Here is a 21,495-nt window from a genome sequence, read left to right on the forward strand (position 1 = left end):
TTTGTGAGGAGTTCAGAGTAATGCTACTAAATCACATATATAAAAGCCTTCCTGAGGTTGTATTTTACTGTTCTTTCTTGATTTAGAAAATTAAAATACAGTAATTTTCTGCTCTTTCTAAAAGGGAAAATGTGCCAGTGAAATGCACTCAGCTAACTTCAAATGTCAAAGCTTCTGGCCATGTTTTCATGTCCTGTAATGACAAACTGTCAATTTCATCATATTATCCAGGACTTTACTGGCAACTTGTTGCAGATATCAGAATAGATAAATTTCTTCTCATGTATGTGTTTGAAAGAAGAAACATTCTGTTTTTTTTCTTTCTTTCACTTATATATTTAAGCTTTTTAATATTTAAAATGTTAGCAAACCACCATTTTTTTTTTTTTTAAATAAGGAGCTGACCAATAGAAGAAATATTGAATTAGCCTCAGTAAACCAGGAGTTTAACTTAATAATGCTTTATCAATTATTCTGAGATACTCGGGGCATTTTTTTTTTTTTAAGATAAACTGTTATCAAGTAAAGGAATTGAACTGATTTTAACAGTATGTTAGGTTCAAAGTTTTATGCAAATATATATATATTCACAAACACACCTGCAAGTGTGTGTGTACTTCTCTGAGGACTCTGGAAGGGTTAAGTCTAAGCACTGTGAGCACTGTGGTATTATGGGAAGTTTTCCTGAGGTAGCTAGTACCTTGAGTTTGTTATGTATTCAATATGTAGTGTCATCATAAAACAGTTGCACCTGCATTAGCCCTCATTGTCTCAAAGTAGACGCTAAAAAAAAAAAAAAAATGTTTTTAAAAGCTCAAGAAATGAATGTTTCTGCTAAGAGTGTGTCGGTATTTTTCCCTCACTTCTTGGACGTTCTTGATTTCAAAGGCAAGCTGTACAACCCAGGGCACTGGGGTTGGAATCCAGTGTTTATTCAAAAAGGCACCCTAAGGCAGTTTGGGAGGAAATGCTACATGTTTGAAAAAAAGGCAGCCGGGAAACGAAGCTGTTCTGGGTACAGCAGCCGCAACTGTATTTACTAACACTTGTTTTCTTGGAGCCTATGAGAGAAATGAAAATAATTAGAAGGAACCTGAAAGGGTGGTATTTTGTTGCTTATTCTTCCTTATATGGAGCAAAGCAAACTGCAGTAACACTTCGGGAGCTGGTATTCCCTGGTGCCACCGGGCCAGCTGATTTCTGGGTGGATGAGTCTGTTTATACCTTAACAAATACAGACTGTTTTGTTGATTAAACAAGCCAAAAATGTCCCATTCACTGCTTTCAAACACTCCCCCCCGCATTTAGAAAATATCTCATAAAAATGCACCATGTGATAAGCTCTTGCTTTAGTCCAAACGGAGCCTGAGACCACTTCCAGAACTTAGAATACAGAGTCTTTCGGGAACACACATTTCAGCTGAGAATATAGTTACTCTGCTACGAAACAGAGCTTTGCCACTTGCTTGTTTGGGGAGAAAAATAAATTAAAAAAAGATTGCAGAGGATTTGAGTTATTACATGGCCAGGGCTCCATTTACAGTCTGTGGTGGCATTCAAAGCTGGCTTTAATCACAGCATGATGCTTGGAGCCTCAAAAAGTCCAAGTGTTTCCTTTCTTTCTTTCTCCTCCCCCCCCCCTTTTTTTTTTTAAGCGTTACTTCACTGAGGCAGAGGGCTGCCTCTGAGTGACGTCACAAGTTTGAGCAGCAAGCTTGCACAGGAGAAGGGAGGCTGGATGAGTGACAGCCCAGCCTACTTTTTAATAGCTTTGTCATGTGACTGGGGACTGTAGTAAGACAGGTGCCTTCAGTTCACTCTCAGTAAGGGGCTGGTCGCCTGCATGAGTGTGTGCTCTGTGTCACTGTGGATTGGAGTTGAAAAAGCTTGACTGGCGTCATTCAGGAGCTGGATGGCGTGGGACATGTGCAACCAGGACTCTGTATGGAGTGACATCGAGGTGAGCCGGGGCTGGGCTGGGCATTGCAGCCAGGACCTACGCTTCTCTCAGATGCAATTATTCTCGTATGGGGGAAGGGCTTGGGCGAGGAGAGAAGGCAGAAAAGTAGCCACGCAGGAGCTTTGGGAAGGGAATCTCAATCTTATCTTAACTCCAATAAGTTTGCTATTTTAAGGTGGCTCTGGGATGCCTTGAGCAAATCAAAGCTTAGCTGCTGTCATCAGTATCTGTTGCAGTTAGAAACTCTTTCCATGTGCCTTTGGCTCTGTTTCCAGTCATATGCAATATTTATGCTCTCAGATATTGATATGAATCAGAAGCTGAAGTCTTTCCAGTGGTGTTTAGTGGCCTGGTTGGAAAAATGCCATTTCTACTTATAATAAGATGAAAATAAAAATATTAAAATGAATGTTCAAATAGAGCTCATTTTGACTGTAGTCCAGATTTTTTTTTTTTTTTTCCTCTCTTTCTGTTCATCTGACAGAAAACTCACAAAATTCAAAATAATTCCTGCTGGGCTTTTTTAGATTGCTTTTCCCATGGAACACAAAACAATGATGCTGCTTCCTTTAGAACTCCTATATATGGTAGAAAGATTCGCCAAAAAGAAAAAGACTGCCTTCCAGTATGAGGTTTTCCCTTAGTGTCGGTGACAGGAAGCCAATGGTTAAATCTCCCTGTACCACGGAGAGCCGCCTGAAGCCGCTGAGAGAATGGAGTTTATGCAGGACTATGTGTGGAGCTGCTGGCTGCTTGTGTAAAAATAGACGGCAATACATCAATTCCACAGCCTCGGCTAGCTACAATTCATACAGAGGGGGAAAAAAGCAAGCAGTTTCCTCGTAATCTCTGGAGTCTAGAGTCAGCAGCAGGGGGAAGGAGGACCTCTTGCATGTTTGCATTCGGCACAATGGAATGTTCTCGGAAAGTTTGGGCAACTTAGGAAACAAGCAAAACTTTCTGTGGACTCTGGTGAGATGGACCCGAATTGAATTGCATGGAGGATCCCAGCTGCGAACGATGAACCTGGCAGAGGACTCCAAGTGCTTCCTCTGGGTAGCTGGGGGCACGTAGGGTAAGGGGGAGGATCCAGGGCCACACGTGATTTGATTAAATAAGGCGTCCATGTGGTGCAGCAATACACATCTAAAGTGAAAATAATTTGGCCAAAGCTGTCTGTGAACGCATTTTTCCTATCTAGCGTGGCATGCTGTGGATTCTTAACTCTTTGCTGGGTTTGTAAATGTTGGCTCAGTTTGCCTTCCTTTCCTTGGCTGATTGTATTTGCAAATTGTAATGGTTCTTATCTTGTGATTTCTCCATAAGGCGGGTGAAAAGGAGGGTAGATATGGATAATTCATATGTCCTGTAGCTATTACGAGTCGGAGTTCTAAGTGGCTTCAAAGTCCTAATTGTCTTTGAGTAGCTAGAGTGTCCTGCGTGTGGGTGGTTCTCTGGCTGGCACTGTGGGTCTCAGCTGCTGTAGTTTCATTTTTCCATCGTGTATTATTGCTGGTGCAGCTAGGAGTTGATTGAGGAACTGGATCATATGGAAATATAGAATATTTGTTTTAATCATTGGAATTCCTGTAGTCATTTTCACATAAGCACCAGAACCATCTAGGAGATTGGCCTTTTTTTTTTTTTTTCTTTCTTTCTTGAAGAGGTGAGGTCTTGGGCTGAATGTCCAGCCCTGGACTGAGTCGCATGTCGCCTCAATCTGACCAGCGGCTTCTCCGTTGCTCTGTAGGAAGCAGTCTACTGGAAGCCCTGCCTTCGCGGCGACAGCTCCAGGAATCACCTTCCTCAGTCTAAAATATTACGAGCAGCAGGTAGCTTAGGCAGCTTTCATTTTTTGAATGATTAATGTTTGTTGTCATCCTAAAAGGTATTATGCCCTTTTGCACATAATGACAGGACCACACATTGGCTAATAAAGGTGTGTATCACTATAGCTACTCAGAGTCCCCAGTGTTTCACAGTTTACTGAAGGTGATGTGCAGTAAGGTTACTAAGATTGCTAGAGACAGCTTGCACGACATACACTCTACTAACTGTCACTCTTTACTGCCCCCTCCACACCCCCTTCCCTCTGTCATGACTAATTTTTTTTTTAAGAAGTAAGATTCTTTTTTTGTTAATATAATTAATGTGGCTAAGTCCACTCTTTCTTCTCTCTCTCTTTAAAATTTACCATCATTGGCAAAAAAAACCTCCAAAAGGTTAATGGAGAATTATACTTAATTATAACGATTCATTATCGTCAGTGCAGTTAAGCTAATTTATTGTCTGCTCCTTAACTAAGAGAAAAGTCTGTTGGGGTGAAATAACGTACAATAATTAGCCTTTTGTGTTAAGTGACTGCTTTATCCTCCTAGATCTTATTATAAAATTAAGGCTACGGTTGGTTGTGAAATAGCTGTCACAGTTGCGAAGAGGCAGTAGAATGTGTCTCTGTAATTGCGATAAAGCACACCTGTTACAGATGTAGAGGGAAGCAGTAAATATCAGCATGTCGGATGAGAACAGTGACAGGGCTCAGACTGTTAAGTCTGGCATCATCCAAAGGCCAAATATAAATTACTAACAGGGACACTTTCTACTAGTAATGTGTTTTAGATTAGCAAGATAATGCCACATTCAGAGACACTGATTTTATTAGCATGTCAGCATTGGCAAGAGCCCGTGCACTTTATTCCAACCATAACATAAAAGCAAAGATGAAAGGAAGAAAGAAGGAAGGGAGGGAAAGAAGGAAGGAAGAGATGGAGGGAGGAAAAAAGTAAGAAAGGGATGGAGGGAGGAAGGAAGGGATAGGGAGAGAAAGGAAGGAAAGGAGGGATGGAGGGAGGAAGGAAGGGATAGAGGGAGAAAGAAAAGGAGGGATGGAGGGAGGAAAGAGGGAAGGAAGAAAGGAAGGAAAGAAGAAAAAGGGATTCAGAGACAAGGAGATAACTTTTTCAATGGTACAAATAAAAAAGAAAAACAAATAGGTTAATTACCAAAAAAACCAACCCAAACCCAATGCCATCAAGTCGATTCCAACTCATAGCGACCCTACAGGACAGGGTAGAACTGACCCGTAGAGTTTCCAAGGAGCACCTGGCGGATTCGAACTCCTGACCCTTTGGTTAGCAGCCGTAGCACTAAACCACTGCGTCACCAGGGTTTCCATAGGGTAATTACAGGGTAGTCAAATACAACAAGTAGATCAGGTCTTTTCAATAATTTTCAAAAGTTTAAAATATATATGTATAAGGGTTTTGCACAAGCCACACGAGCACACACACACACACACACAGAGGGAGAGAGAGAGAGCACTTAAAGGGAGAAAGCAGTAAGTTAGTTGTCCACCAATCAGAATGACACTTCAGCATTCCAAAAAAAACCCTGCCTAAGCTATGCTCACCACAGAGCTCACCACAACAGAAGCTTAAGCCAGATGTCAAGATCCTGCATTTTCCAGTTTATTTGTATTTTTTGTTGCTATCATTTTTTGTTTATTTATTTTTTAAAGGTCTGTTCCCCAATGAAATCCAAGCATTTATTTGCACCACTGAAAAAGTTATCCCCTTGTCTCTGAATCGATTGTGTTGTGGAAGAGTTAAGAGGGTGTGTTAGTCCTTGGAGGACAAGCCCTGTGGGCAAGTGTGGCACCTGGGAAGTTACACCCACCACAAAATATGAACATTGTACGAGAATAAAATCTTCTCTGCAGCCCAGCCTCCTCTTCCTTATAAACCTAGCCAGGTATACTGATCTGTAACTTTGGGCTAATTCGGATAATAAAAAGGAAAGACCAATAAAATGATAAGAAAAGAGTTTAGGTTGGGAGGACTGCCCTTTCTCTGACTGACTTTTGTGCCTGCGGTTTGATATCTCACTGGGGCCTGGTGGTCCTAGGGAAGGACTGCAGTGATGTTTGGGCTCCTCCTACCCTCCCCTTACCAACTGCTGACTCCATTACCCAGAACCTATTTCTCAGCGTGTGGCTTCTGCTCACACTGCTGCCTATGACCCATGCAATGTAGCCTGCCAGGGATGACAGGGGTGCTCTAGAAAAAAAAAAAAAAAAAAAAAAAATCTGCATAAAACTTATTTTATTCAAAATCTAAATGTCAATGAGGATCTTCAGCTTTATGCCAAGTTGCTGCTTGGATGTGAACAACGGCACAGCATTGCTCCTGACCTTGGAAGGTAGGGCCAGGAGGGCTCCATTTCAGTGTGTGCCTGCTGATTTAGACACCTCGGGATTGCAGGTGGGTGCTCTGCTGTCACCAGACCCCTGCAATGGGAAGTTTCTGCAGGGTTCTTCACCGTACGCAGACCAGCTACAGTGAGCAATTGGAAGTTAAGATAGCCAATTCAAGTTTAGGAGACCACCTCATAGGGAAAAGGGGGTCCACTTTCCTGGAAAAGGCACAGTGAAAAGACTGCTGTGCTCCAGGAGATGAAAGGCTATACTAATTTCAAATAGCCTTTGTGGTAAGCAGCCCAGCCACAGTAGAGGGTATTTTAAACCTCTTAATACATTGACAGAGTCCTGGGTGGTGCAAATGGTTGATGTACCTGGCCGCTAACTGAAGGGTTGGAAGTTCGAGTCCTCCTAGAGGCACCTGGAAGAAAGGCCTGGCAATCTACTTCTGAAAAATCAGCCATTGGAAATCCTATGGAGCACAGTTCTACTCTGACACACACAGGGTCACCATGAGTTGGAGTCGACTCCATGATGACTATTTTTTAATGTATGAACTCTAAAGAAAAAATATTTATTTTGAATTCACTCAAAGCATAGTTTAAATGTAAATAATGGGAAAAAATATATAGTTGTGGTATGCTATTGTGATTTTTCCTTTCGAATAATCAGGTGAATCCCAATCACAGACACACACACACACACACACACACATGGCTTGTCAGTTACACATAGTGGAAGATACAAGGATCATATAAGAAATCATGATTTTTGTCCTTCATCTCAAGGAGCTTGCTTTTAATCTATTAAGGATGAAGTCCAGAAACTCATGAAAAGTCAAGAGTAAATGGTTTAAATAACAATCCAAGAGAACCATAGATGAGTCAAAGGACTTTGCACCATTAGTTGCTAAATGAATTATACGCATTATAATGGTTAAAAGAAGCACAAGCAGAGAAAGTTTTCCTAGTATCATTCCTGCATTTTATTTTCCATTTGGCAAAGGTTGATTGGGTATCTGTCTCGTGTACGATGGTGATTCCAAGGTAAAATCAAACTTGTATCCTTCCCCTGGAACAGAAAAGTAAAAAGTTGCATATAGTTAATCATAAAACTCTTTTAAATTTGGTTTAATCAAAGTGGTACAGACAAATCCAGTTGATTTCCATCTGGAAGAACCAGAGAAAGTTTCATGGAGATTTCACAGACATCTACCACGAATTTGAAGGTAGGGTTTTGGGTGCAATGTATCAGGCAAAGTATTCTTTGGTGGTAAAGTGACTGAAGAATTTAGGATGTTTTTTTCCTGGTGATTAAAGCCCTGGAGACCAGCTTTGGTGGTATCGTTGAATTAACCACAGCTTAATAATTCTTATCACATGCTATTGCAGTTTAATAAATTCCTGCAGTTAATGAAAGTGTTTTTTTTTTTTTTTTTTCTTCCCTGCCTCCTGCAGTGTGCTGCTCTGGTTGGTGAAGACCAGCCTCTTTGCCCAGATCTTCCTGAACTTGACCTTTCTGAACTAGACGTGAACGACTTGGATACAGACAGCTTTCTGGGTGGACTCAAGTGGTGCAGTGACCAATCAGAAATAATTTCCAACCAGTACAACAATGAGCCTTCAAATATATTTGAGGTAAGGACATCCCTCGGTGGGAATGAATTTCAGACTGAATTTGGCTTGGACCAGATTAACAGGGTAATAGACCTGAAAGCATAATGCCTGCTTAACTTTGTCCTCATGAAAAACTTCATCACAGGTGGACAGCCTTCTATTCTGCGGAAAAACTGTTTGGAAAAAAAACAAGATTTTTTTTTTTTTAAATAATTAAGAGGCTAAGGACCAACAACAGAGTGCATTAAACTGTGTTGAAATACTAAGGGATTGTGAAAGGATTAGTGACAAAGAAGAACAAACGCAGAAATCTATTTATCCTAGTTTATTTCCTACAAAAAAAGAGAGCAATAAATGGTACCTATTTTTTAATACAAACTAGGAAACCCTGGTGGAGTAGTGGTTAAGTGCTACGACTGCTAACCAAGAGGTTGGCAGTTCGAACCCACCAGGCGCTCCTTAGAAACTCTATGGGGCAGTTCTACTTTGTCTTATAGCGTTGCTATGAGTCAGAATCGACTCAGCAGCAGTGGGTTTTTTTATTTTTAATACAAACTAATATAGAAAAATGTATTTCCTTTAAAGCAAAGGGCTAGATGCTTACCTTTGTTGACTTTACAAAGTAGATGAGCAGTTATTATTATTACATTTTTGGTCCATACTTTCTCTGTATTTAAAAAAAAAAAAAAAACCCTGCTAAACCCAACTAATCTAATATTTACTTACAGTCAAAATTCTCTTACCTTTCAGTAGTGAGAATTACCTCCCAGACTTTAGACTCTTAACTATAACCCTGCCTTAAAATAAAGACTGTTTATCTACTCCTATTAAAATGTTACTTTGGGAAAAGGGGTTTTCTGACAATATCAGTACTCATTTTCTTAAAAATAAATGATGTTTTACAGGGGCCAACATTAAGTGAGTACTCTGGCAAGGGAATTGAATAGACTGTCAAATGCACGAGTTTTTAATATCACAACCACCAGCACCATCATTATCATCTAACATTTTCTAAGCACCTACTATGTATATTTTTACTATGTGGGTTACTATGTGCCAGGCTCCATATAAAGCACTATAAATGTATTTATTATCCATCAGCAAAGACGATTTTTTTTTATATTCAATATTATTTTGTTGATGTCCTGAATCATTAAGAAGAAGAGTTTTTCTGGCATTCAGCACACATAGAAGTCTCCAGATAAATGTTTGTTGAGTGAATAGTAAGTGAATGATGAACATAGCAATGATTAAAAAAAAAACAATAATAGGAATAACAAAAATTGCCAATGTTTCGGAACACCTAAGCTTTACGTGGAAACCCTGGTGGTGTAGTGTTTAAGTGCTACAGCTGCTAACCAGAAGGTCAGCATTTCAAATCCACCAGGCGCTCCTTGAAAACCCTATGGGGTAGTTCTACTCTGTCCTATAGAGTCGCTGTGAGTCAGAATCGACTCGATGGCAACGGTTTCGTTTGGGTTAAGCTTTATGTATTTTATGTCAACTGTATGTCATCTCATTTTCCTTTCAAAATAGCCTATTGCTTAAACCAACCAACAAACAAACAAAAAGATCCCAAAACCAAACAGGTTGCCATGGAGTCGATTCTGACTCATAGCGACCCTATAGGACAGAGTAGAACTCCCCCATAGGGTTTCCAAGAAGCACCTGGTGGATTCGAACTGCTGAGCTTTTGGTTAGCAGGTGTAGCTCTTAACCATTACGCCACCTAGGCACTATTATTATCATGACCATTTTACATATGGAGACACTGAGTCTCAGAGAGGATATGTGATTGCCCTCAAAATCACATCACTGACAAGTGAGAGACCTAAGATTGAACCCAAAATTTACCTGACTTCCAAGTCTGTATCCACAGTACAAATAAGGTAACAGTGAATTTGGATGACAGCCATCCTTTACAAAGACATATCAAGCTGCCTCTTTGCTGAATATGTTTAAAAATAGAACATAATCTTTCCTTTCAGTGTTGGTTAACATGGAAGGTGGGACGGTGATGAGCTGAGGTGGCTGTAGGCTCTGCCTGCCCGTGGCTAAGATTTCATAATATGTCTGGTGCGTGAACTGGGTCTTAGAAGAAGGCAGTGCAGTTAGGGCTGAGAGAAGGAATAAGGTGCAGGAAACACAGGCGATTTGTGTTAGTTATACTTTCCCAGGCTTCTCACCCGGGTCTTAGAAAGTTCACGTGAGGACTTGGCTGGTTAGAACTGGTAAATTGAATATTCCTCATTCCGTCCTCTTGTCAGGTTACAGGCCCATTTTAAGTCATGCTGCATTAAATAAAGAGTACTTTAAAAAATGTCCATCTCTATAGCCTCTTATCTCCAAATCGGCTATTTTATATTGGATGAATGCCATGCATTTTGTAAATGAGGGTGAGGGAATAACTAAAAGCTGGGTGTGCTACTTTCCAAAAAGACAACTTTCTCCGTGACCTTTTGTTCTCCTCTTTCACTTTGTAGTACCTCCCCAAGTTTTTGTAAAACTTCACATCCACTCCCTCAGGTGACTTGGCTCAACACCTGTTTAGTTATCTGTATATGCGTAATCTACACAATGGCATCCCTTTTGTTTCCCTATATGACATTCTGCCACTGATAGAATTGTGTCTATATCTGCACTGTAAAAATACAAGGTCCATTTTACACCAGTGCTTCTGAAGTCAGGCCAATTTTGCCTCCCAGGGAGCATTTGACAACGTCTGGAGTTATGTTTGATTGTTACAACTGGGGGAGATGTTATTGGAATCTAGAGGGTAGAGGTCAGGGATGCTGTGAAATATCCTACGCCACACAGGAGAGCCGCCACACAGCACCCCGAAAGAATTATCCAGCCCTGAATGTCAGTAATACTCAGGTAGAGATGCCCTGTTTAAAAAAAAAAAAAAAAAAATCACTGAAATTTCCCTCTATAAAGTGTTAACTCTGAATTGGTCAATTTTCTGAGAGAACATTTAGTCAGATACAGTATATAAAGACTCAGAAGTCATAACATTATCCAGTTGCTGAGGGCTATGAGATTGATATGCTGGGTATTCTCTTAGTGACAGAGAGCAAAAGTGACTATTTAGATAACTCCCCATCACGGTTGTCTCTGATGTCACAAAACCCATTCTTCTTTGTCTAGGCAAAGGGTAAAGTCAGATGTGGCAACACAGTCATAAACTGCACCAGCTTGAGGGACATTTGCATACAGTAAGGATGCCTTTGCTCTCTCTCTGTCCTCTGCAGTTAAACTCATTTTCTATAAAGGGAAAGGAAAGCGTGTTTTGAGCATAGGTGGAATTCTAAAATTGTGTGTTTTCCTCTGTGTAGAAAGTCAATACCAAAACCAAACCCGGTGCCTTCGAGTCGATTCTGACTCATTGTGACCCTGTAGGACAGAGTAGAAGTGTTCCACAGAGTTTCCAAGGAGCGCCTGGTGGATTCGAACTGCTGACCCTTTGGTTAGCAGCCATAGCACTTAACCACTATGCCACCAGCGTTTCCAGAAAGTCAATGTGCAACAAAAAAACCCTGGAATGGCTCTGGCTTTGTGATGCATCTACCAAGCCAGCATTTCACTGAAGTCATTTCCCAGGGCCTGTGCCTTTAAATCTCTCACCGTGGACTTTCACCTGTACTAACTTTCATCCAATTCTCAAAGCCCTGCCTCATCCCATCTGAGAAGGCCTTGTACTTGAACAAGCCAAACAGTCACACAGGCACGGTCTCTACCGTCTCTGATCTGACAATAACAAGCATTATCTATCTCAAATTCCAAGAATAAAACAAGGCACTGAGTAGTTACTTTTTTCTGACTCAAGTAGCATGTTGATGACATCTTTGGAAACAGGCCATAGGATTTCTGAAGTAGAAAGTGGTACTTATATAATATACTGGTTGCCATCCTAACAATTCTGACTCAGAGTGACACCTACTGTGTCAGAGTGGAACTGCACTCCAGAGGATTTTTGTAGCTGATTTTTCAGAAGTAGATTGCCAAGCCTTTCTTTTGAGGCATCTCCGGCTGGACTGGAACCTCCAGCCTTTTGGCAGCAAGTGTGTTACTTGTTTGTACCACCCATGGTTTTATAGAGCTACACGATGTCATTATTGCTGTTAGGTGCTGTCCAGTCGGTTCCGACTCATAGATACCTTATGTACAACAAAATGAAACACTGCCCGGTCCTGCGCCATCCTCACAATTGTTGTTATGTGTGAGCCCATTATAGTAGCCACTGTGTCAATCCATCTCATTGAAGGTCTTCCTCTTTTTTGCTGACCAGAGCTACATAATAGTATAACAGAGTGTTTTTTAAAAAAACACTTGGAAGTCAATAGAAATTTCCTTTTTTCATCCAAGTTTAATTTTTATTTAATAGACAAAAAAAAAAGAGAGAATGGAGTTGAATGTCACAGTTTGGGAAAGAATAGATTCCTGAGTGGGAGCAAAGGTGTGCCAACATGCAATTGTACACACTGGTTGAGTAACTGGACATACAAACAAGGGTCTCTGCTTACACAACCTATGTTTGGATGTGTGAATGTAGGTGGTCTAGTGTGATTCAGAAATTGCTTATCAAAACAGGGCACCAGGCCTATAGGTGTAGCCTCCAGTGAATTGAATCCGCGTGTAAGGAAAACAGGATGCTGTCCCTGGACTGGCTGGTAGCAAGATTTATGTTTCAGAAGATTGCAACATAACTTCCTTCCCTCTGTTGCCTTTGTGCATTGTTCGAAGGAGGAGAATAAAGGACTACTTTTTATAGCACAGCAGTGTGTAAAGATGGGTGGCATGGAGTTAGTTTAAATAGCACATCGGCCCTTCTGGGTCATTGTGGACCATCTTGTCCTGGCTTTATTTTCATACCTGCCTCCATGATACAACCGAATGGACATCTTTCATGTGTGTGTCTGTTCCTTCTGAATGCAGCTGCTTGGGGCCTTCAGGACTGGGCGAGTGAGAATTCAGTTGTTCTGGACTGCCTGTGCTAATGGGGAGAGAAAGGCTCACAGCCGTAGCCAGCTTTCATGTTTGGTACTTGCTCCGTGAGGCCTTATGTGTGAACTGACATATGATGCTTCTACCAAGCCAGCGTTTTACTGAAGTCATTTCTCAGGGCCTATGCCTTTAAATCTCTCACTGTGGACTTTCACCTTTTCAAAAGAGAGGGGCTTTCCTCTTATAAAGAAACCCTGGTGGAGCAAGTGGTTAAGTGCTTGACTGCTAACCGAAAAGTCAGTGGTTTGAGCCCACCAGCCACTCCGGGGGAGAAAGATGTAGCAGTCTGCTTCCATAAAGATTACAGCCTTGGAAACCCGGTGGGGCAGTTCTACCCTGTCCTATAGGGTCTCTATGAGTCAGAATTGAGTCGATAGCAGTGGGTTTGGTTCCTCTTATATGTCTATAAGGTATCCTGCTATCTGCCACTGAGGAAATGGGTGGTGAGAACTTTCAGGAAAATTGATAGTTCTGGTGGGAATATAGATGATTTCACATTTCTTCTTGTTGCTTTCAGTTATTTTCTAAGTTTTTTTCTGCAGTGGGCATGTATTACGTACCTATCAAACAGTTAAAAAGTAATTGATTATTCAACCAACCATGAGCATTTTGGGAGCAGGGAACCTGTCTTGGACGCTAAAGTTTTCTCAGAAAAAAGCAGAAAGTGACTACTCAATAAATATTTATAGCAAAGTGAATGAGTTAATCAAAAATTCATTGATGGTGTGAATTGCATTAGATAATGTGAAGATTACATACAAAGCGCAAAAGATCCTTTTCCGAAAAGAATTTTAAATCTAGTCTGGGAGGCCAAATGAAGAGATATAAAACAATTAGCAAATAATCCAAGATTGTGCATGCAAACATATATATTAAAAAAAAAAAAAAACCCAAACCCATTGCTGTCAAGTCGCTTCCGACTCATAGCGACCCTATAGAACAGAGTAGAACTGCCCTATAGAGTTTCCAAAGAGCACCTGCTGGATTCGAACTGCCCACCTTTTGGTTAGCAGCAGTAGCTCTTAACCATTACACCACCAGGGTTTCCAAACATATCTATCTATCTACCTGTCTGTCTGTCTGTCTATCTCTATCATCCATCTCTCTATATGTATGATTATATACGTTATCAATGGGAAAACAATGCAAAACTGTGTAATACGTATACATGTATACGATTATATAAATTAAATATATTATCAATTTGCAAGCATTGCAAGACTGTGCATACCCACATAGGCACACGTGCACACTTGAGTGTATGTATGTGTGATACTAGTTAAAGAGATAAGCAACAAAAATAAAGTTGCCAAGGCTGATAAGAGAATAAGAGTAAAGAGTTTTCATAGAGGAAGTAATGAGGTGAGGAGCTTGGTTTACTAAGAGTAAAATATATATTAATGGGGACACAGGAGTAGGGGAAATAAGTTTGGATGTAGGGTGGGTTCAAAATAATGGTGGGCCGTCAGAACCCAGGTGGAAGTGTTTCCAGTTTACATTGTAGAAATTAGGGTGCTGTGCCACTGGAGATTTTTGCAGGGCAGCAGTGCAACGGAGGTGGTGTTTAGAAGTGGTAATGCTGAAGGTGGTAAGAGGTATGAATAAGTCCGGGATAGGGAAAACAGACAACAGGCCCTACTGCATTCCAAACCCGAAAGATGCAGGGCAGGGGCAAGGTGAAAGCCAAGGGGATGGCATCCAGGGAATGAAGACTTGAAGCACCTTGAAGGAAAATTCCATCAGCCCTGATGAATATGAGTTAAAGTTGAGCAGGAGGGGACAAAGAACGCTAACTCAAAAAAAATGTTCCAAAGAGAAATGGAACTGCATGGATATCTTGCCCTGGTTAAGTTTCCGCTCACCTTTAGGGCCTGAAGTACCTGCCTTAGATTTGTGAGTCGTTTTACAAAGGGGCTCTCCATGTTGCTCTTAGGAGTAGGAAATATTTAACCCAATCCACAAATTCAGATGGTGTCTGGTTTTTCTCACTTGTCTCCTTGGAGGAAATTCTGCAGCCTTCCATGGTGATGAATTCTTGCTTCTGACTGTGCCTGTCGTCAGACAGACTTTTCTATGAATGGCAGTCCTCTTGGAATTTTAACAAAACAAACAGGCAAAAAAAAAAAAAAAAAAGTGTGTAAAAACAGACTCACCTTAATGTAATCATTTGGGGAATAAATCCCTCTGTTCTGTGGAGTGCTTGAATTAATTGACAATAATCACATTTCAAAGATTTCTGCTAGTTCTCATTTGCAATCAATAAATGTTTGTCATTTAAATTAAATTTACATCCCTCAACCAGATTTTTGCCACACTTGGTAATGATACTTACTGACAACATAGACTTCGAGGAAGAAAATAATAGCCATTTAAGTAGGGACATTATTGGCTGTAATGTAAGAACACTGAAGAATGTTGAAACTCATGGAGACTTATGGAGGATTTTAAAAATTTATGTTGTACTTATCTTTGCATTTGTAGTCTATCACAAAATTCCAAAATCTGGGTATAAATCAGTTAGATGTTCATCTTGGAGAATCACAAATCAGAAAGCAACAATCTGACCCAGTCTGTGTGCGGCTTTATTTTTAACTTCTACCGTTGTCTTATCTTGCAGGGAGACTAAATTGCATTGTTCATGTGCCAGTGTGTGTGTGTGTGTGTGTGTGTGTGTGTGTGTGCGCTCACCTACACACCTCAATTGAACACTCTTTTAGACTCCTTGGCTTGATAACATCTGGCTTATCTTAGGAACATCTGATTTATCACCTTTTTTCCTCCCCGCCATTGTGCTGACCATTGGAAAAATCTGGCTCAGGAGTTCTGACCCACAGGGCTTTGTCAGTTGGCACAAACCCCTACTAATAAATAGCAAGTCACAGGGTGCTGGTTACATGACAATCTTTCACCATCACTAACTTTCCTGGTGGTTGCTCTTGTTAATGGAAGCTGTGGTTACAAGAAATTAGGCTGACTGCTGTTTTTCATAGACTTCAGTTCTTAGCCATTAGCAATTTGGAAAGTTAGGATCTATGTGTTTCATTAGCCCATGGTGATTTTAGAAAGTACTGTTTTGTGTGTGTGTTTTGGGTAGAGACAAACTATTTCATGGCAGATACTCTGGGTGATCCAACAAGCAGGTGAGCCACTGGATGGACATGTCCTCCTGGACTCTCAATGAGTCTTTTCAATAAAAATTTCTCTGCATGGGTATCTTTGGAGTCAAAAAAAGGGGAGACTCACCTTCCCAAAGAGAAAAACTGACAAAGAAATTAAGAGAAAGGGGCTCGTTGACTCTTAGATGTACTTCACATATATTAAATAAGTAAATAAAAACCCATTGCCATTAAGTTGATTCCAACTCATAGCGACCCTATAGGAAGAGTAGAACTGCCCCATAGGGTTTCCAAGGAGCTCTTGGCAAATGTGAACTACTGACCTTTTGGTTCACAGCCGGACTCTTAACCACAACACCACCAGGTTTTCCACGCTGCATACATTAGTGTCTAGGTTAAAGTAATCAAGGCACAGGACACTGAATTGGACAAAAAGTCTATTTGCATAGTGCCTGTGTGTGAGCTTATACATATACTGTGTCTGTTTGTGCACATATTTCTGTCTGTAAGCAACATTATGGAAACACAGCTCAGCAGATGGCTCACCTCAATGAGAGCCACAGACAAAGCCGATAAAAAGATGACCATTAAAGACGATGTTGTTGAACAGAGACCCAAACAGTTCCTCCTACCATCCCCACCCCAGACTTTGCGTTTGTAGCAAGGTGCAGTTGTCCCTATAATTGTGCACCTATTCTTTTAGCAATAAAAATTTTATTGTGGGTTGTATAAAATGGATTGCCTGTGATGTCAAACAATTTTGGCAGGGCCTTTTTTAATTTTTTTTTTTGCTTTTGTTTTTGTTTAACCTCTCAGGTTACTTTCAAGACTGTGCACTGTGAGGTATAGTTTGAAAGCAAAGCAGGCTATTGTGTTTTACTGTAGGCTGCCAAAGATGCTAAATTATAAGTAGCTGGAATCAAAGCATGAGAAAAGGGGAGAGAGATACAGTGAAATACACACTCTTGTTCTTGGCAAAGGCGAAATTTTATGAAGATAAATGACTTTTTATCCATTAAGCCATTTGTTCCACAGTAATGGTAGGAGATGCTTGTGTGTGCCTTCTCTTTTCCAAAATGATTGAGTCATTTGCATAGTTTAAGACTCTAAACACTAATATTCTGCAGGCCTGCCCATCTCCATTCTACTGCGAGTTATTCATTCAACGTTTGGAGCCAGGTGGATTAATGAATTACCAGATCTTGCGTAAAATGACTTGGCCTGGCTTTTGAACAACTGCTTTTTATTTTTGGTCAGTCTTGTGATTGATGTTAAAGGGCTCCCAGGGACCAAGCCCCTTATAGAATTTTTTTTTACCTTTTCCCCCTCATAGTCAACTCAAGAGCAGCCATCGCTTGACTGTAAGTGGAGACTTTTGTGTGCTGCTGAACAGATTTCAGGGGAGCTTCCAGACTAAGACAGACTAGGAAGAAAGACCTGGTAATCTACTTCCAAATAATCAGCTAACGAAAACCCTCTGTGTCACAGTGGTTCCAATCCCATTGTGGATGGGGTCACCGTGAGTAGGAAGCTGACTCAATGACGCCTAACAACAACAGCAGCTTCTTTAGCATCCTCCAGTCCCCTAGTATTTTTCCATTTTCTTTCAAACTTCTATTCAGAGGCAGCCAGTTAAAGGAGGTACAGTCAGGCTGGTAGTGCAGGGAGGGTGGTGGAGACTCAGTAGTCCAATCCATGGTGGCTTTTGCTCTTCTCTGTGGAACCCTGGTGGAGCTGTGATTAAGAACTCGGCAGCTAACCAAAAAGTTGGCAGTTCGAATCACCAAGCACTCCTTGGAATCCCTATGTGGCAGTTCTGCTCTCCTACAGCTCGCTATGAGTCAGAATCCACTTGATGGCAACGGGTTTGGTTTTTGTTTCTTTGGTGCCGAATCAGCATGTTTTATCAGACCCATCTCCCCAGCATAGCGAGGTTTAGAGACAGCTCCATGGTGTTCCTCTCACAATATGCATAACTGGAGCTCTGAACTTTGAAGGAAAGCCTCAGAGCTATTTGCAAAGTGCTGGTGCTTAGTGAATACTAAATTACATTTAGGAAATAGTCTACTGCTACCAGTTATACTTCATTTTTATTCTTGACACAGACACCTAAATCAGAGAACAGTAACATTTCAGAGATTATGGAAGCAGTTTGGGTATGTTCCAACGCTATAATAGGATCAGAATTTTAAGGCCTTTTGTATTATTACCAATAGTCACTTAGTTTCTACTGCAGTGTACTTTGTGGGGAATTACAGCTTTTACTAAAAAGATTAAAATGCTATTATGCAAATGATTGCAGTATGTTATTATGTTTACAAATTAACATCCATGGCTCAACACACAAATTAACTAACTATTCTATCTTTGTTATTAAGGATTTAATAAAGTAACTGGTAATAAAAATGGGTAGCTTGGAACACTGAAAAGGAAACGATTGTGATTTAACCCAGAATTTGAGGCTTGTGTTTAAGGTTCTAGGTGATATAATGGTAAAATAAAGTTGAGCAAAGCACATAGATGAGCCAGGGCTGTGTGAGGTGCGGAGGTGCTTGTCTGAGGTGATTGTGAACATGAACTAAATAGCTTCGAGCTACAATGTATAGTAGGCAGTCTATCAATAAATCTAAGTAAAGCACACAAACCATCTTCTATTAATAAATAGTGCATGGAAATGATAACTGCCTTCCATTACATGTTTGGTGTGTTCCCTCCACACAGAGAATACTTAACATTATTCTAAAATGGAGCTCAGAGCAAATTTTGCTGTGGCGAATGGGATTTAGCTGCAGAGGATCGCTGTGTGATAAAAGAGGAGAAAGCTAGGTTCAGACTGAGATGGCTTTACAAACGGGACTACAAATTGTTATTCCTGGCTGTTCATAAGAAATCATAAAAGCAAGGAGATAAGAGCCACCAAGGTTTCTGAGAAATGAATGTATGTGATTATGTTATCTTGTGGGTTGGATTTACTAGACAGACCGACAACACCTTCGCTTTCATCCAACAGGCAAAGTAGAAAGAGATGCAGATTTTGGATAGCAAACTTTGTTGGAATAGGGGAGTCCCAAAAGGCTGCAATTAAAATGCTTCAAAATAGGCCCGGGATTTCAATCACCTGAATCCTTTGCTAGGTCTCGAAACAAAACAAGCAGTATTAATATTAATATTAGATATAGTATTATATCTATGTCTTAATTAATTAATATTATAATTAATATTACTAGAACTAGAAGCTAATATTAAAAAAAGAAACAATTACTAGAAAATGCTGAAGACAATTTAGTTCATATTTCAAATATTTGGGATTTATTTTTCTCAAGAGTCAAAGATGTTTGAAGGTTTCTAAGTATATACAATTACCTTTTGAGGTCTACCCACTAAAGCCCACCACCTTGAGCTTCTTACCAGGAATACTTGGGTGTGTGTAAGAAATCTATGAACAGGGAAGCGAACACAAAGTTGGTCAAGGTTTGTGCACTAGCATACAATACAAGCAATTTATTTTGTTCCAAATAGCACCTCTGTTGCTGGAAAACTACTTATGCAAATTTTAATATCTAGCAATTTTTTTTTTTTTTTGTTTAGCTTGAGCAAGGTGCCTGGGATCTTCATTTCCTTCCCCATTTGGATAAACTGTGTTGTTCTTCACTATTCCAAATTTGTCCTTGTGGAAGCCAGCACTTGCAAATTGGTTGAAGCTTGCAAAGGAAGAAAAAAAAAAAAGTGGTGGGCGGGTAGGAAAGAGAAGGAAAAAAATCCCAACTGAAAACCCTTGCTGTGACAGCTTATGATTTGATGGTTTGCGGCCTTGTCCCGTTCCCAGGCACCTGATCGAGAGAATGGTACAATCCTGTTAGGCAGGCATTCCGGAAATCTTGCCAACGCTCACCTGACATGACCAAGGTTTAAAGTACTTGCTGTAACTTTACTCAGCAGACTGGAAATGCGTGCCTCTGTGTGTGCGTACATACACACTCATGTTCTTTTTTTTCCACCTTTTTTAAATGAGAAAAAAGAAAGTGAGAGTGCCATAGAAGGGTGGTAAAATAATTAGTCCAGTAGACAAATGTCTTGGCCCATGTTTAAACAGCATTACGGACAGTGTGTTCTCAACAGTCACATATCTAAATACAAACCAGTGTCAGCTGCCATGCAGACCAAAATGTAATAGCCTGCTTTCACATAGGTCATCGTCAATCCGTTTTGGTGGCAGTCACACTGCACATCTGTTTCTGGAAGCTGCAGCTTCTTAAGGTGGCATTTGGACTTCATAAGAACACAAACAACCAAGCTATAAATTGCCACTGCTGGAGTTATTTTGAATAACTGTATACTGTTTCATATTTATAATGGCGAGGCTTCATAATATTCACAGTGAATACATAACACCGATCAGTTCAACAAGCATGAAATTGTATGTTGTCAACTTGTCACATAAATAGAGTCATATTCTGGCTTGTGATAATGTTGAACTAACATTTTTTTTCCCCCCAGAATTGTCGAGAGGGTCACGAAGAAGTGGGGAGGTAGCACTTCCTTCGGGCAGATAAACAGTCAGGGCTATTGTAAAGTTGACATGGCCACTGATGAGTTTCTTTTCTTGCCTCCTTCTGAAGGGTCTGCTTTCCTTGGGTAAATGCTAATTGGCTAATCTGGTGTGTTTCTTTTGTCATCCAATGGCATCATTTTCAGCTAGAAGGCTTTTTTGGGGTTATGTATGTGTAAGTAGCTTTTTTTGTTTTTTTTGTTTGTTTTCCTCGTAAAAAAAAAAAAAAAAACTTTTTTTTTTCCTATTCTTAAAGTGCTAGTCAGTGCTAATCGCCGTGAAATTCTCTAACTTAACTTTGGCAAGCTTTCTTGTTGCCTTTGCACCCCGTCCCCCCCTTTAACTCTTGATTCATTACCAGAGCATTAAGAAATCATGAAAAGCTGGACATTTTGTTCAGACTTCCCAGAGATAGAGACTTTAGGGAGATACAGGAAAAAAAAAAAAATTGAATCAGATTTGCAACTTACCTAAAGGGGGATGGAGGACAAGTGAAAGGTATTCCCCAGTAGCTAGGGAAGGCACTGCAGGGCCTGCTTTCTCCAGTGGCTGGTATTTCTGCACCAGAGGCTTGAGAAGAAACTGATGCAAGTATTTTTTTTTTTTTTACTATTGAGAAATTTTTAGATGTGTTCAACTCTCCCCATCTTCCTTTGAATGGCCTGAAGACAGAAGACATTGCCGTCTGTTTCTGTAGTCATTTTGACTCACCTGGTTCTACTGCTAACTTTTAATTAAAACCTCAGGACAATGCTTTGGATAATCTAACACTATTCAGATATTACTGACGACGATCACTAACACTGTTCTTTTCATCTCATATCACAGCATCGGTGGTCACATTTCTTTGTGCTTCTGGATTTTAAAAGCTCATTTATTCTCTCATTGGTTTATTTTCTCACTCATTAAAAAATAATTATTGTCAACCATTAGCACACTTGGCTCCTTGCCAATTTCTGGGGCTAGAGCGGAGAAGGTAGACACAGTTCTTGGCTCTGTGAAGCTCATGGTCAGTGATGAAGACAGACCTTTAAAATAGCATGAGATAAGATGTC

At 40.3% G+C, this 21,495-nt stretch overlaps 1 protein-coding gene across 1 annotated transcript in view; it reads left to right on the top strand.

The window, feature by feature from the left end:
* The first annotated feature begins 1,756 nt into the window (after window positions 1–1,756).
* Window positions 1,757–21,495, top strand: part of PPARGC1A (PPARG coactivator 1 alpha) — a 114,914-nt gene continuing 95,175 nt past the window's right edge. The window contains exons 1-2 of the mRNA XM_003411290.4: window positions 1,757–1,960; window positions 7,613–7,792. Coding sequence (XP_003411338.1) covers window positions 1,913–1,960; window positions 7,613–7,792 — 228 coding nt within the window. The 5' untranslated portion in view covers window positions 1,757–1,912. The remainder of the gene's footprint in view (window positions 1,961–7,612; window positions 7,793–21,495) is intronic.

This window comes from Loxodonta africana, chromosome 5, assembly GCF_030014295.1.
Source record: "Loxodonta africana isolate mLoxAfr1 chromosome 5, mLoxAfr1.hap2, whole genome shotgun sequence".
Lineage (NCBI taxonomy): Eukaryota > Metazoa > Chordata > Mammalia > Proboscidea > Elephantidae > Loxodonta > Loxodonta africana.